Below are 17,247 nucleotides of genomic sequence, written 5' to 3' on the forward strand. Positions count from 1 at the left end.
CCAGAAACAGTACTGAAACCAGGATAACAGTCAATATTCAATGGCTTGGTAACGACTGGTGAAAATCAACACAGAGCGTATACTTTGCAAAGTGAATTGAACTTAAGGTCCTTATATACCTTGAGGCTATAATAGTGCACAGGTGTGTGTGATCAGTAATTGGGTGAACGTGAACGTGTCAGTGTTTGTGATGGTGGTATGTTGTAGTCCTTGGTGGCCATGTTTGTAGGGCCCGCTGTATTCTGGGGAGCTGTAGAGAGACGCTAATTTCAGCATGGACATAACACTGGCAATATATTAGACTCCTGTTAGATGTTTATTTCAGTGCTTGTCATCTTCTCATTCATACAGTTAGGGAAAAAAGTATTTGATCCCCTGCTGATTTTGTAGGTTTGCCCACTGACAAAGAAATGATCAGTCTATAATTTTAATGGTAGATTTATTTGAACAGTGAGAGACAGAATAACAACAAAAAAATCCAGAAAAACGCATGTCAAAAATGTTATAAATTGATTTGCATTTTAATGAGGGAAATATGTATTTGACACCTCTGCAAAACATGACTTAGTACTTGGTGGCAAAACCCTTGTTGGCAATCACAGAGGTCAGACGTTTCTTGTAGTTGGCCACCAGGTTTGCACACATCTCAGGAGGGATTTTGTCCCACTCCTCTTTGCAGATCTTCTCCAAGTCATTAAGGTTTCGAGGCTGACGTTTGGCAACTCGAACCTTCAGCTCCCTCCACAGATTTTCTATGGGATTAAGGTCTGGAGACTGGCTAGGCCACTCCAGGACCTTAATGTGCTTCTTCTTGAGCCACTCCTTTGTTGCCTTGGCCGTGTGTTTTGGGTCATTGTCATGCTGGAATACCCATCAACGACCCATTTTCAATGCCATGGCTGAGCGAAGGAGGTTCTCAACCAAGATTTGACGGTACATGGCCCCGTCCATCGTCCATTTGATGCGGTGAAGTTGTCCTGTCCCCTTAACAGAAAAACACCCCCAAAGCATAATGTTTCCACCTCCATGTTTGATGGTAGGGATGGTGTTCTTGGGATTATAGGCAGCATTCACCAAACACGGCGAGTTGAGTTGATGCTAAAGAGCTCCATTTTGGTCTCATCTGACCACAACACTTTCACCCAGTTGTCCTCTGAGTCATTCAGATGTTCATTGGCAAACTTCAGATGGGCATGTATATGTGCTTTCTTGAGCAGGGGGACCTTGCGGGCGCTGCAGGATTTCAGTCCTTCACGGCGTATTGTGTTACCAATTGTTTTCTTGGTGACTATGGTCCCAGCTGCCTTGAGGTCATTGACAAGATCCTCCCATGTAGTTCTGGGCTGATTCCTCACTGTTCTCATGATCATTGCAACTGCACGAGGTGAGATCTTGCATGGAGCCCCAGGCCGAGGGAGATTGACAGTTCTTTTGTGTTTCTTCCATTTGCAAATAATCGCACCAACTGTTGTCCCCTTCTCACCAAGCTGCTTGGCAATGGTCTTGTAGCCCATTCCAGACTTGTGTAGGTCTACAATCTTGTCCCTGACATCCTTGGAGAGCTCTTTGGTCTTGGCCATGGTGGAGAGTTTGGAATCTGATTGATTGATTGCTTCTGTGGACAGATGTCTTTTATACAGGTAACAAGCTGAGATTAGGAGCACCCCCTTTAAGAGTGTGCTCCTAATCTCAGCTCGTTACCTGTATAAAAGACACCTGGGAGCCAGAAATCTTTCTGATTGAGAGGGGGTCAAGGGAGCTGAAGGTTCGAGTTGCCAAACGTCAGCCTCGAAACCTTAATGACTTGGAGAAGATCTGCAAAGAGGAGTGGGACAAAATCCCTCCTGAGATGTGTGCAAACCTGGTGGCCAACTACAAGAAACGTCTGACCTCTGTGATTGCCAACAAGGGTTTTGCCACCAAGTACTAAGTCATGTTTTGCAGAGGTGTCAAATACATATTTCCCTCATTCAAATGCAAATCAATGTATAACATTTTTGACATGCGTTTTTCTGGATTTTCTTGTTGTTATTCTGTCTCTCACTGTTCAAATAAACCTACCATTAAAATTATAGACTGATCATTTCTTTGTCAGAGGGCAAACGTACAAAATCAGCAGGGGATCAAATAATTATTTCCCTCACTGTATAGCATTATATTAGTCTTTTTTTCTTTTTTTTTTTTTACATTTTGACAGCAATGAAAAAAAGTGCTTTCCTTTTCGGTCTGTATTTTCTAGATCTCTGAATTTTTCCAAGCTTAAAGGAAAGAATATGCTCGTGTTGAAAAAATGTTTCTACTCAAGAAAAATCTGGCAACCTCAGGGGCACTAACTACATGAAGATAATATACATAATCTTCAGCTGATAATATGTATAAAAATTACTTCAGTTACTTAAATCTATTTAAGAAGGTGCTTAATCCCTCTCTGAAAAACATGTAACTTTCCCTAAGTATCTATTGATGTAAATCAATAACTCTCTGACTCTGAATACAGTCCTTAGACATTCAATTGATATACCACAACATAATAATGACAAGCAGACACACTTGATTTATGCACACAGTACATCCATGTAAGTCTTTGGATATAAGTGAACAGAGCTGTCTTTGAACTGCTGAGTACAGTGTATACAGAGAACAATATATACTGCATTTGTGTCACGATTCCCCCTTGAAGCAGTGTGCTCTAAGCGCAAATGTGCGAGCACCTGCTTTTCCGCTGTCGACTGTAGTGACATTGGGACACGTGTGTTTTGTTTATGTTTGTCATGTCTCCTCCCTGTTCCGTCATTGGCTGGGAATTCACGTGGGTCTGTATTGCTCCCAGCTGATAGCAGTTTACACGCTAATCATGTCCGCATATATACCGTGCGCTTCCCAGCACACAACGCGGAAGATTAATAAGTCGTAAGTAGTAAGTAAATGTTTAGCATTAGTTTAGTTCGCGTCATAGTCATAGTCATAGTCATAGTCAGTTCGTGCTGGATTCTCCGCTTCCAGTCCCTCGTTCTAGTTCGTGTCTTGTTTTGGTTATCGACCTAGATTCCTGCCTAGCCCCGTGTATGCCTGTTTGCCAATCGCCTGACCTCTTGCATGTTTATGGATTACGTTTTGGATCACGTTTTGGATTTGTCTGCCTGCCTGTCTCTACAAATAGACAACTGTTGTCCCGCACTTGCATCCGCCTTATCTCTGCTCCGTCACGATCTGTGACAGAATCTTCCGCCGAAACATGGATGCAGCAGGAGAACGGAGGAGACGCAGAACCCGGAAGTCGACGCCCACCATCCCTGCTATGGACTCAGTCCACTTCCCACAATGGACAATTATGGAGCTTCCTGATCCATTTGACGGATTTTTCGGTGCCCCAGAGTATTTCCTGGTAGATTGTCAATTCTATTTCTCCAGCCTGTCAGACCCTAAGCCAGAGGAGAAGCACTGGCTCCAATTCATGTGGTCCCGGTTCTTTGGACCGGCCCGTCAATGGGTGCAGCTCAAACTGGATAAGCACTGTAGGAACCTGGACAGTGTAGAACAGTTTGTGGGGGAATTCATGATGCGATTCGGGAGTCCGGAGGCAAAGGAGGAGCTAGAACAACTTCTCAGAGGGGTAAGTCTGGAAGGTGAACCTGCCCTGCCGTTTACCCACTACTACAGGCAACTTCATGCAGAGCGCAACTCTGAAATCCAAGTCAAGTCTCAAGTCCCTGAGATCCAAGTCAAGCCTCCAGTCCCTGAGATCCAAGTCAAGCCTCCAGTCCCTGAGATCCAAATCAAGCCTCCAGTCCCTGAGATCCAAGTCAAGCCTCCAGTCCCTGAGATCCAAGTCAAGCCTCAAGTCAGGAAGGTCCAAGTCCCAGTCAAGTCTCAAGTCAGGAAGGTCCAAGTCAAGCCTCCAGTCCCTGAGATCCAAGTCAAGCCTCCAGTCCCTGAGATCCAAGTCAAGCCTCAAGTCAGGAAGGTCCAAGTCCCAGTCAAGTCTCAAGTCAGGAAGGTCCAAGTCAAGCCTCCAGTCCCTGAGATCCAAGTCAAGCCTCCAGTCCCTGAGATCCAAGTCAAGCCTCCAGTCCCTGAGATCCAAGTCAAGTCTCACGTCCCTGAGCTCCAAGTCAAGCCTCAAGTCCCTGAGCTCCAAGTCAAGCCTCCAGTCCCTGAGCTCCAAGTCAAGCCTCCAGTCCCTGAGCTCCAGGTCCAGCCTCAAGTCCCTGAGCTCCAAGTCAAGCCTCAAGTCCCTGAGCTCCAAGTCAAGCCTCCAGTCCCTGAGCTCCAAGTCAAGCCTCCAGTCCCTGAGCTCCAGGTCCAGCCTCCAGTCCCTGAGCTCCAGGTCCAGCCTCCAGTCAGGAAGGTCCAGGTCAAGTCTCACGTCCCTGGAAGGTCCACGTCAGGAAGGTCCAAGTCCCAGTCAAGTCTCAAGTCAGGAAGGTCCAAGTCAAGCCTCCAGTCCCTGAGATCCAAGTCAAGCCACTAGTCCCTGAGCTCCAAGTCAAGTCTCAAGTCAGGAAGGTCCAAGTCAAGCCTCCAGTCCCTGAGATCCAAGTCAAGCCTCCAGTCCCTGAGATCCAAGTCAAGTCTCACGTCCCTGAGATCCAAGACAAGTCTCACATCCCTGAGATCCAAGTCAAGTCTCAAGTCCCTGAGCTCCAAGTCAAGCCTCCAGTCCCTGAGCTCCAAGTCAAGCCTCCAGTCCCTGAGCTCCAGGTCCAGCCTCCAGTCCCTGAGCTCCAGGTCCAGCCTCCAGTCAGGAAGGTCCAGGTCAAGTCTCACGTCCCTGGAAGGTCCACGTCAGGAAGGTCCAAGTCCCAGTCAAGTCTCAAGTCAGGAAGGTCCAAGTCAAGCCTCCAGTCCCTGAGATCCAAGTCAAGCCTCCAGTCCCTGAGATCCAAGTCAAGCCTCAAGTCTGGAAGGTCCAAGTCCCAGTCAAGTCTCAAGTCAGGAACTCCAAGTCAAGCCTCCAGTCCCTGAGATCCAAGTCAAGCCTCCAGTCCCTGAGATCCAAGTCAAGCCTCCAGTCCCTGAGATCCAAGTCAAGTCTCACATCCCTGACATCCAAGTCAAGTCTCACATCCCTGAGATCCAAGTCAAGCCTCAAGTCCCTAAGATCCAAGTCAAGCCTCAAGTCCCTGAGCTCCAAGTCAAGCCTCCAGTCCCTGAGCTCCAAGTCAAGCCTCCAGTCCCTGAGCTCCAAGTAAAGCCTCCAGTCCCTGAGCTCCAGGTCCAGCCTCCAGTCCCTGAGCTCCAGGTCCAGCCTCCAGTCAGGAAGGTCCAGGTCAAGTCTCACGTCCCTGAGGTCCAAGCCAAGCCTCCAGGCTCTGATGCCCAAGCCAAGCCTCCAGGCTCTGACGCCCAAGCCAAGCCTCCAGGCTCTGACGCCTAAGCCAAGCCTCCAGGCTCTGACGCCCAAGCCAAGCCTCCAGGCTCTGACGCCCAAGCCAAGCCTCCAGGCTCTGACGCCCAAGCCAAGCCTCCAGGCTCTGACGCCCAAGCCAAGCCTCCAGGCTCTGACGCCCAAGCCAAGCCTCCAGGCTCTGACGCCCAAGCCAAGCCTCCAGGCTCTGACGCCCAAGCTCTGCTAATATCTCAGCCTAAGGACCAAATGCTGCTCACGCCCAAGTCTACCGACCCGGTTGCCCCAGTTCAACCCACTGACACGCACAGCCAAGTTCTGCTCACGCCCCAGTCCGCTGACACACCCAGCCAAGCTCTGTTCACGCCCCAGTCTGCTGACACGCACCGCCAAGCTCTGCTCACGCCCCAGTCTGCCGACACACCCAGCCAAGCTCTGCTCACGCCCCCGTCTGCCGACACGCCCAGCCAAGCTCTGCTCACGCGCCAGTCTGCCGACACGCACCGCCAAGCTCCGCTCACGCCCCAGTCCGCCGACATGGCCAGCCAAGCTCCGCCCATGCCCAAGGTTCACCTAGTGACCTCAGAGCCTCAGCCTCCCTGTTCAGCTGTGGACGTCGCTCAGCCTCCCTGTTCAGCTGTGGACGTCGCTCAGCCTCCCTGTTCAGCTGTGGACGTCGCTCAACCTCCCTGTTCAGCTGTGGACGTCGCTCAGCCTCCCTGTTCAGCTGTGGACGTCGCTCAGCCTCCCTGTTCAGCTGTGGACGTCGCTCAGCCTTCCTGCTCCATGGCAGATAGCGTTCCCCTCTTCTGCTTCGAGGAGACCCATGCTCCTCTCCCTGGCCGCACGGAGACCCACGCTCCTCTCCCTGGCTGCACGGAGACCCACGCTCCTCTCCCTGGCCTTACTGGGGACTTCGCTCTGCCTTCCAGTTCAGCTGGGGACATCGCTCCGCTTTCAGGCACCGACGAGGACGTCGCCCTGCTTCCCTGCTCTGCCGAGTACAGCGCTCTGTTTCCCTGCGCTGCCGAGGACGTCGATCTGCCTTCCTGCTCCACCGAGGACGTCGCTCTGCCTTCCTGCTCCGACGAGGACGTTGCCCTGCTTCCCTGCTCCGCCAAGTACAGTGCTCTGTTTCCCTGCTCCGATGAGGGTGTCGCTCTGCCTTCATGCTCCGATGAGGGCGTCGCACTGCTTCCCTGCTCCGCTGAGTACAGTGCTCTGTTTCCCTGCTCCGCCGAGTACAGTGCTCTGTTTCCCTGCTCCGCCGAGAACGTCGCTCTGCCTTCCTGCTCTGACTAGGGTGTCGCCCTGCCTTCATGCTCTGATGAGGGCGTCGCCCTGCTTCCCTGCTCCGCCGAGTACAGTGCTCTGTTTCCCTGCTCCGCCGAGGACGTCGCTCTGCCCTCATCCCCAGCTGAGGTCGTCGCTCTGCCCTCATGCCCAGCTGAGGTCGTCGCTCAGCCTCCCTGTCCAGCTGAGGTCGTCGCTCAGCCTCCCTGTCCAGCTGAGGTCGTCGCTCAGCCTCCCTGTCCAGCTGAGGTCGGCACTCAGCCTCCCTGTCCTGCTGAGGTCGTTGCTCAGCCTCCCTGTTCAGCTGAGGTCGTTGCTCTGCTTCCCTACGCCGCCAAGAACACCATGCAGTTTCCTGGCTCTGCTCGGGACATTCAGCCCAGGGGGCTGGGGCCGCTAATGAAATGGGATGACTCATGGCACTCCGGGAGGAGTGCCCTTGGGGGGGGGGTATTTCTCAGCACACAACGTGGAAGATTAATAAGTCGTAAGTAGTAAGTAAATGTTTAGCGTTAGTTTAGTTCGCGTCATAGTCATAGTCATAGTCATAGTCAGTTCGCGCTGGATTCTCCGCTTCCAGTCCCTCATTCTAGTTCGTGTCTTGTTTTGGTTATCGACCTAGATTCCTGCCTAGCCCCGTGTATGCCTGTTTGCCAATCGCCTGACCTCTTGCATGTTTATGGATTACGTTTTGGATGACGTTTTGGATTTGTCTGCCTGTCTGTCTCTACAAATAGACAACTGTTGTCCTGCACTTGCATCCGCCTTATCTCTGCTCCGTCACGATTTGTGACAATTTGCGTATGTTGAAAAATCTTGTTGATGAATCCCCTTGAAATGTAATTTTCACAGCAGGTTCAAGCTGAGGGCCAAACATTGGAAAATATTCCACTGACTCCACAAGAGAATAAGAGAGCAACACCAATCCCATGTATGTCATCAGATCACCAAAGTCACGGTAAACAATTGACATAGAGAATTTTTATAGTCTCTGTAGTTTATGAAAGTTTATTACTCTCTGCATAGTGCAAATATCACGAGTATAAAAAACTAATTAATAATCAATCATTTATAAAAAAAAAAAAATATCAAATTAATAATCAAGGTTTTATCTTCGGGTTTAGTTTTTGCATGCATTGCTTTTGAGATCTTTTGGACTGCATGCCTGTTTCCCAACTGATCGACATAATAATGCGTTTTTCTTGAGTGACAGTCACCCACCGAGTCTCAGTTCACGTTTTCTCGCTGTCTGCCTCTGTAAGCCTTCAGCATTCCTGTAGCTATGAACTGGACATCAAAGCAACAGTGGTCTGAAGTAATTGACTTTAATTATGCAAGCACACACCACATCAGAGACCTGGCAGCTCTCAAGAATTTTATTCTCCGAGGCCTTTGGCTCACTGTGGAAGAGCAGAAGGTTTGACATGATGATGATGATAATAATAATAATAATAATAATAATAATAATAATAATAATAATAATAATAGCAATAATATATGCATACCAAGAAGTGTAATGTGGGGCCTTCATAACACATTCATAAACCTTGCATACTGTATATATTTTATAAAGAAGTAAAGAAGGATTTATGATTCATTCACTTGACAGATGACAGAAGTTTCATGTGTTAATGACTTTGTTTTAGACCTTCCTTTGAGATATTCTTATTTATTTAGCTGATATATTGGCTTCTTAAAAGAAAATTCCACCATGAAACTCTTTAAACATGTTTATATTGAAATATTTTTTATGTATTTAGTGGTACTGGTGTTACTTTATTGGTTGGTGTTATACCTGTGAGAAGATAGAGGTTGTGTGCTGCTCTGACACTGACTGCCTACCCTGAGATATATCTGTGCATTTATGGTGGCCTGCCTTTTGACTTTGGGTTTTGGATTGTGGACTGTTGTAATAAACCACCTGCATATGCAGATCTTGTCACTGAGTCCTCCACATTACAGAAAGCTTTGGCAGTAAATGTGGATCCAACAGAAGTACACAAACTAGGTCAACTCAACCAAATATTTGGCGGTCTGACTTCCCTTTTGACTTCACTCATAAGAGATAAACTGAAAACTGTGACATGGACCTACGGTGCCACTTAAACATTCAAGGAACTGAAAACCTGATTCACAAGTGTCACCTTTTCCCATCAGGCAGATCCTTCACTCCCATTCATCATTAAAGCAGATGCCTCCAAAAGTGGAATTGGAGCCATCCTCTTGCAGCGCCAGGACAATCTACCCAATACTTCATCTTTGTGCATTCTTCTCAGGAAATTTAAGTCCAGAAAGAAATTATGATGTGTGAGAGCTCCTAGCAATCAAGGCAACCACTGAAGAATGGCAATACTGGTTGGAAGGGGTGGAACGCGCTTTTTACTTGTTAAAGCTGATACACTTTGTTGTCTGTATGAGGGTTCACAAGTAGAAAGTTCTAGGAAAGACATCTAGCACGCACAACAAGAAGAACAAGTCCCCCCAGAATACCTTTCAGACAAGACCTACATATCTCTGACTATGAGTATGATAGAACTAGTAATCCAGGCATTTATTCAACAATCAGCATTTACCCAGCAAAAGCTTTGTCAAGTCTTGCTTAATAAAATAATAAAAATAGAAGCTATCAATAATAAAAGGGAAAAACTCACCCATAGCAAAAGAAACAGTGCGTTTAGATTCACACAGCTTGTCTTGCAGGGGAATGCAGAGCAAGGGCCAAGGGGATTTTTTAAATATGTCAGGATGAAGAGGGGCAAAGATAAGGAGAATTTGATGAGCCAAAATTGGAATATAAGAGGTTTCCAAATAACTGAAAAACAAAAATAAAGGGAACTCAAATAACAAGAACAGATTCTAAGAGGAATTCAAATAGCCATAAAAAGAATATAGTGGGAAATTCCAGACAGGGAGACAGGAAAAGAAAGATAGGAGGGATACCGGAGACACACCATATAAATAGGGGAATAGAGGTCAGTTAGTTCAGATCATTCTGGGATGTCTCAATGACTTGATTTCATGGTGGCTGCTATTATTGGACAATAAATGTGAGTTTTGCTTCTCTCATCTACTGTGTTCAAGAGTATTGTTAAAGACGTCAAAAACGTCTGTTGGTTTGCATAGAACAAGGTGACCGTGTACCCAGTGTTGCCGGACACGACAAAGGCCAAATCACTGACTGATTTTCAATATCATTCCAACTAATACCTTTGCCCAAGCGCCTCACAGCCATGGAAAGCACAGACGGAAACTTCTGTAAAGTGTTCAGGCATTACAGCCTTCCAGATGACATGGTGTCATGTCATGGGTAATGGTATTTTTGTAAGGAACTACAGTATACATTAAAATTTGTCTATCTTCAGGTTATCACCCACAGTCCATTGGCCACTTGAAACACCTAAACCAAGAAATTGGGAGGTTTTTGAGAATATACTACAGCAACCACCAGCATGACTAGAATCTTCCCTGGGCCAAATGTGTCCAAAATTCACTTATTCATGCCTCCACAGGTCTCATGTGTACTCTGCTACCAATCACTACTCTTTTCATGGTCAAACCTCATCAGCTATGCTTTATTTAAAAAATAAATACATATGCAATGTTTTTGAATGCGATATAAAGTTCCAGTGTGGGTACCCTTAAATAAAGTGGTACAAAATCAACAAGTGTAATCAAGTACAGATTTGGGATACGTTCAGAGATCACAGTCTAAATGCTCAACCAGCTTAGGTTATGTGCTGCGTATTTGTGTAATATTGACAAATCTGTCAAATGCATGATCGGCCTATTAATTAGTAAATTATGTGATAATATATTAGTAAAGTATATGATCATATAAGAGCATCAGAAGTGATGAATTGTAGTTTAACTCATTAGACACTTTTAATGATGTATATAGGTTTTGTCCTGGCCTGCATCTCCGGCTGAAAGAACTGGAATCAAAGCATCAGCAAACAAGAAAGAGGTACAGTACTGTCTTCTAGATAGGAGCTGTTAACAGTAAACCTTAGACAACTATTTCATCAGAGTATCATTCAGTTATCTTCAGTGCTTTATCCTGGTCAGGGTCATGGTAGAGCCAGAGTCTATGGAAAACTGCAAATGGTGGTGATACATCCTGGAGTTCATCAGACACACACACACACACACACACACACACACACACACACACACACACTCACACTTGCACAGTCAGTCACACCTAGTTGCAATCAAGATTATCCAATCCACAAACAATGCTACCTGCTGTGCCACCATGCGGTCTCTATACCATTTTAATACTCAAAATGTCTCAAAATCAGCCTTCTTTAAAAAAATAAATAAATAAATAAATAAATAAATAAATAAATAAATAAATAAATAAAATTGGTTCCTAGTTTCTTCTGGTGTTTCTAAATAATCATACTTAACAGAAATAATGCTTTCAGAAAATATACTGGCATAATTGACTAATTTGGGATCTTAATGTTTTGTTAGGCCACAACGGCAGGTACAAAAGCAAAAGATAAGAAGAAGAAAAAAGAGTCAGAGCTCAAGTTGATTCATGAAAAACCTATCAAGCAAATCCTTGGTTCAGTTCATGTACACCTGAAAGAACTTTTGGAAGGAAAAGATCAAATTAGAGAAGAGTGTAACTTGGGGATATACCATTCAGATCACGCCATCAGAACAGCAGTCACCCAAGAAAAGGTAGGTCATTAACTCTCAAAACAATTATTGGCACCCCTATGAATTCATATGAGAAAAAATATATTTGATGTATATTCCCATTGATATTTTACATATTTTAGTACACCTGGGTGACAAGGAACAGGAAATTGTTCAACCATGACTTCCTGTTTCACAGGGGTATAAATATGAGGTAACACATAGGCCAAATTCCCTTAGTCATTCATAACAATGGGTAAGACCAAGGAATATAGCTGTGATTTTCTATCTCAACAACTAACTGCAGGGAGGACAGTCTCAGTACAAGTCAAACCATGAAACCAAATGGCCAATACATGGCCAATACATCTGACCTACCACATGTCTTAGAATAATACAGGAGGTCATAAAGATATGGAAAACAGCATTCATCATGGAGGCCCTCAAGCAAACCCTCCATGGACGTTTCTTGAGCTTGATCACTACCGGGGCACAGGCCCCTCCAAGAATTTGAGAAAAGTACTTCAAAATGTATAGGGAACAATTTTTTTTGCAAAAACAGCACCAAAGCATTCAATTCTGGTGACTTTTGGAGTAGTATTTATTCGTTTGTCTGTTTGTTTGTTTGTGTATATTTTCTTGAATCATACTATGTAACAAACATTAATGCAAGTATGCGCTGTAGAACATTTAATTAATTCAATTTTACAATTTAATTTACTGTAAAGGGCTTTGCTGAATGCAATACTTCAAAAACAATGATTGCATTTAAAAAAAAAACTGACCCCCAGCTCAGTTGGAATATTTTAAACTTAAGTGTGAAAGAGTTAATGCTTTGACATTTTTACCATATCTGGGTAATTTGTTGATCTTGTAATTGTAGACTAAGGTCCTGGTTATAAAAGATTGATTTGAGGGGTGGAAAAATTAAATTCTGCATTGAAATATAGATCATTCAAATGCACCGTTTGTCCCTGCTCTCTGCCTGGGGTGTAACCTGGCCTGGGCTTTTGGGGCTGTAGCCCTGAAGGTTTTTTCTTTAGTCCTCAATAATTGGAGCGGTTTGCCACTATGTAAATGAACATCAATAAAAGAAGACGGCAGTGTTTTAATTTTATATCTTCACTGAACAGAGGCGAGACCAATCAGACAGTTTACAGGAAAATACGTGGAAATACTTGTGTCTTATTGACTGACAGCTCTCAATTCTACCAAACGCTAGCTCACACAGTCAATTGGTGTGAGGGGAAAATATATGCCGATTTATTACTAGTAAAGCGACTGAAACCGAAACACTAAATTACTCTCGTGCACAGCGAGGGGGGTGAGGCGTTGAACCTCTGTTCGCTGAGAATAAAATACAACGCTCTGTTTACTGAGAATAAAATACAACACTCTGTTTATTGAGGATAAAAATAAAACACTCCATTCAATAAGATACAAAATTATAACACTGCCGTCTTCTTTTACTGACATTCAGTTACGTAGTAACAAGTCAATGATTTATCAGGAAACATTTTACGTGGGCACAGCAAAATTTTACTGGCCCAGTAAAAAGGGTCCCTGAAACCCTCCATGCATCTTTGAAATGCTGCTGGTGTATTTGTTAATCTGAAAGGCATGCAAACCCATTCATAAAACTCCAATGGAGTACTGAAAGATTTAACATACTGTATCTAGATTTCTCCTTCATGCAACTTTAATCATATGTACCGCCTTGTTCTTAATTGAAAACCATGAGAATCCCCCTAGGTCATCATTTAGATCATGTATCCTTGGCAGCAGGTATCAATCTTGAATGATCTTATGTTGTAGATTTCAATAGTTAACACACAGACAGGGACTGCTGTCTTTCTTACAAGCACACACTCACAAGTGGTGATTAAAACGATGATGCTGTTTTCTGAAACTGATCCTCATCTCAGACTTTTTGAGCTTGTCTGTTAGACTGGGTCACATCATGGGGGCAGTGCCCGTACTCTTGACTGGAGGAAACCATGAGATACATCATGGAGAAGCTTGATTCAGGGGGGATTTGAGCTTGATTGTTGTAGCTGTCGTTGCAAGGCAAATTTCTGTGAATTGACAAAAAACATATGGTCCAATCTAAATGCTTTTACTTTCATAACGGTGTTGTCTTCCACAGGAGAAAACTAAGAAGCATAAAGAAGAAAACAAAGAAGAAAAGATATTAAAGCCAACTTCTGCAAAAGGTGATAAATACAGTCATGTGAAAAAATAAGTACACCCCATGGAAATTGTTGGCTCTTTTGACATATTTGTACAAGCAAACATTTGATCATATTTGAGACAATGCTATTAATGAAGTTCATATATTTGAGCAGAACCACAAGGAAAACTTGCGTTTTCAATCATTTATTTAAGAGAAATATCAATGGATGTGATATTCCTCTGTGGAAAAAGTAAGTACATCCTTGGTCTCAGAAGCTAGTATTGCCGTCTTTACCAGAAATAACGTCTTGTAGGTGTTTTTGCATAATTGTCCACCAGTCTCTGACGTCGGCTTGCTGGAATTTTTGCACACTCTTAGTGTGCTTAGGATCATTATCCTGTTGAAAGATCCGCTTTCAGTTCAACTTCAACTTTTGTACAGATGGCTTCACATTATCTTCAAGCTCTCTTTGATATGATGCAAAATTCATAGTTGAATCAATTAATGCAAGCTGTCCAGTCCCTGAGGCAGCGAAACAACCCCAAACCATAACAATCTCATCACCATGCTTCACAGTTGGTATGAGGTGCTTCTCCTGAAAAGCTGTCTTTGGTCTGTGCCAAACATGTCTGCTGTTACTGTGGCCAAACAACTCTATCTTTGATTCATTTCTCCAGAGAACATTATTCCAAAAGGCCTGGTCTATGCCTATATGCTCATTGGCAAACTGTAGTCTTGCAAAGGTTTTTTTCCTGGCACGCCTCCCATTCAGGTCAAATTTGTGTAATCTCTTTCTGACTTTCTGATTGTAGAAGCATGAACTTTGACACCAACAGTTTCAAGACATAATAGCAGATCCTGTGATGATGTTATGGAGTTCTTGGAGACGTTCTGCATCAGATGGTCTGCTCTTGGGCTGAATTTGCTGGGATGGTCATTCCTGGACTAATTGGCAGTTGTTTGAAATCTGTGCCACTTGCACATTATTTTCCTTACAGTGGAATGATGTATTTCAATCATTTGGAGAATTTTTTAAATCCCTTGCCAGACTCATAGGCATCCACAACCTTTTTTCAGAAGGCCTTACAGAACTCTTTAGATCTTGGCATGATGACACCACACACCTCAATTAAAAATGGAACACCAGACACTAGATGTGAGAGGGGTATAAATAAGACAGGTTCCACCCGCACTCCCTAAGCAGGTTCTAATCACTGGCACCCAATCCTGAACACCTGATTCTAATTATATGGATTTGAAGGTGTGATAAATGTAGGGGTGTACTTAATTTTTCCATGTGACTGATCTGTTTTATATTCATTTAAATTGTGAAAATTACCACAAAATGTCAATTTAATGTGTCATTTGATATAGAGTGTATCAACTTTATTAACAGGAACTGTTTCGCAGAGGATCAAACGTTTTTTTTTTTACATGACTGTATATGATGATAAAATAATCATTTATTTCAGTTCTAGTGCAATTTAATTATTCCTGCATAATCCCAGCTACTTTTTGGAATGTCCTTCAAAACTCCTCATGTTATTATTTTAATTTTAGTAAAACACTCTGGCCCACAGTGCACCCAAGTTTGTTTCCTTGGAACATTTCCTGACCTAAATACTGGGGGAAACCCCTCCTGACGTACCTTGTAAATGGAAGAACTCTTTTGAACAACTATATCTGCTTTGAGTCAGATATCTGATCTTGAGTGCTACACCATTAGCAGTACTAATTTCTTAATTACCTTAACATCAGTGGATAACTGTCAGGACCAATGACTGTACAGTATATATGAGTGGACAGCATTGCACCATTCACTCCCATTCTGCTTTCTCAAGTCTTTTTTTGGTCAAAATGGGAATCACAGTCTTACAACAAAAAAAGCATGGTACCAAAGCATTGGCAGTAGATACAGCGGAATGAGCACTGGGTCCACCTCTCACCCGCCCATGTAGTGCTGGCCACAGTACATGCACGTCCACAATAAGTTACCTAAAGTGAACCTAAAATTAATTACCTATACTTTAAATGGTGCATTGGGTAAGTCAAAGTGGTAAGTACAGCATTATTTATTAATATGTAAAATGCAATTCTAACCTTACCAAAATATTTGCTAAGGTCATACAGTCTATACAATATTATGAAAGGTAGCTAGTGTTAGCTGTCTTGCTTTGTGCCACCCTTTTGTTCACTCATGTTGGTTTGCTAGTTATAATATCAGCACAAGACCGAGCTTAGATATCAAAATGCGCAACATCCTGGAAAAACTGCAAAGAACTCCCCACTGAGGGTCTGTTAGAACAGTTTACAGCAGAAGAAGGTATGGCTTTGTTATAGAACTGTGCAGAGCTTTGGAAACATGCATACTCATGAGGCTCAATTGTCATGGCCTGAGGCCATTAATCACCACATCAATCACGTCCTTTTAAAAATATATATATATATATATTAAAAAAAAGCACCAAATAACACCTATAAAGCACATTTATTCTAAGGAAAACTATTATGGGAGATAATAAGGTTAACTAAACTTGTAGAAATGACAACAATATTGCTGAAAATAATTTGTGGAGCTTTTAAATATATATTTTTTAATTTTTTTTAAAAAATTTTTCTCAGTCTTCATTAACTAACAGGGGAATGGGCGGGGTTAAAAATTGTACTGCAGCCAACCACTAGAGGGCCTCAGAAAGGCCCTCAGTTTGGCTTCACTTTTGACTCTGTCGAACTCATACAGTCATGGGTAAGGACTGTTGTGGTTGGGATTATTTGTACCATGCATGCTGGGTTATTGTAGAGCTTTGGTGGGCAGAAACCTAATCGAATTCCATCATATAAGACACCAACAAGGAGGTAGTCAAAGTTAAAGATATGGAGCATGCATAAACTGAGCCAAGCTTCTAAAGTGTTATTTCTTCAAATAAACAAACAAAAAAAGAGATGAATTTATATAGGTGCTCCACTTCTGAGAGGTTCATACAGAACAAAAACAATTCAGTGCTACATGACAGAGTAGGTGAAAGCTTTAGATTTGCCAAAACATTGTCAGTTCTTGTACTTCAGAATCAAAATAGAGTAATCTAATCATATTTGGGTGTTCTTTAGAGAAAATCTCTTGTTTCTTTTCATAGGAAAAGGAAAAGGATGCAAGGAGATTTTGCCTGAGGCCTTGGCTGACGAAAGCAACCCTTCCAAGATGGAGCCTCTAACTGTTGAGTTCAGTATTCAGCTGGATAAATGGACCTCTGATTCACAAGCATTGTATCTAAACTCGACAAAATAGACTCTGTGCTGATAAGGCTTCATATTGTTGCTAAATATCTTAAAACCAAATTCATGAATAGCCCATTTTGTGTATCTTGCATTATTTTTCGTTACAACTGTAAAATATCCATCCATCCATCTTCTATACCGCTTTATCCTTTTCAGGGTCACGGGGAAGCCTGGAACCTATCCCAGGGAGCCAATCCAACGCAGGGCACAATCAACTGTTATATATATATATATATATATATATATATATATATATATATATATATATATATATATATATATATATATATATATATATATATATATATATAAACACCTCCAGAACTCATTGTCTGTGAACACAGTTCGCCGTGCCATCCACAAATCACAAATTGTATAGGGAACTGTGTAGAGTTTAATTTATTCATACACACGTTTACACAGATTGTGGGTGGGAGCCAAAATGAGGAATTCTAAATTATTTACATAGGCAGCATTTCCAGTCAACCTTTTTAGCCCCTGTTGAACTGCT

The 17,247-nt window shown here is 43.3% G+C and overlaps 1 protein-coding gene across 1 annotated transcript in view; it reads left to right on the forward strand.

Moving 5' to 3' along the window:
• The window catches only part of LOC108255407 (leucine-rich repeat-containing protein 43), a 29,027-nt gene extending 12,086 nt beyond the window's left edge, over positions 1–16,941 (forward strand). The window contains exons 7-12 of the mRNA XM_017451346.3: positions 7,493–7,598; positions 7,903–8,057; positions 10,539–10,604; positions 11,117–11,329; positions 13,434–13,500; positions 16,595–16,941. Of these exons, the coding sequence (XP_017306835.1) occupies positions 7,493–7,598; positions 7,903–8,057; positions 10,539–10,604; positions 11,117–11,329; positions 13,434–13,500; positions 16,595–16,746 (759 nt within the window). The 3' untranslated portion in view covers positions 16,747–16,941. The remainder of the gene's footprint in view (positions 1–7,492; positions 7,599–7,902; positions 8,058–10,538; positions 10,605–11,116; positions 11,330–13,433; positions 13,501–16,594) is intronic.
• Positions 16,942–17,247: the final 306 nt, after the last annotated feature.

This window comes from Ictalurus punctatus, chromosome 22 (genome assembly GCF_001660625.3).
Source record: "Ictalurus punctatus breed USDA103 chromosome 22, Coco_2.0, whole genome shotgun sequence".
Lineage (NCBI taxonomy): Eukaryota > Metazoa > Chordata > Actinopteri > Siluriformes > Ictaluridae > Ictalurus > Ictalurus punctatus.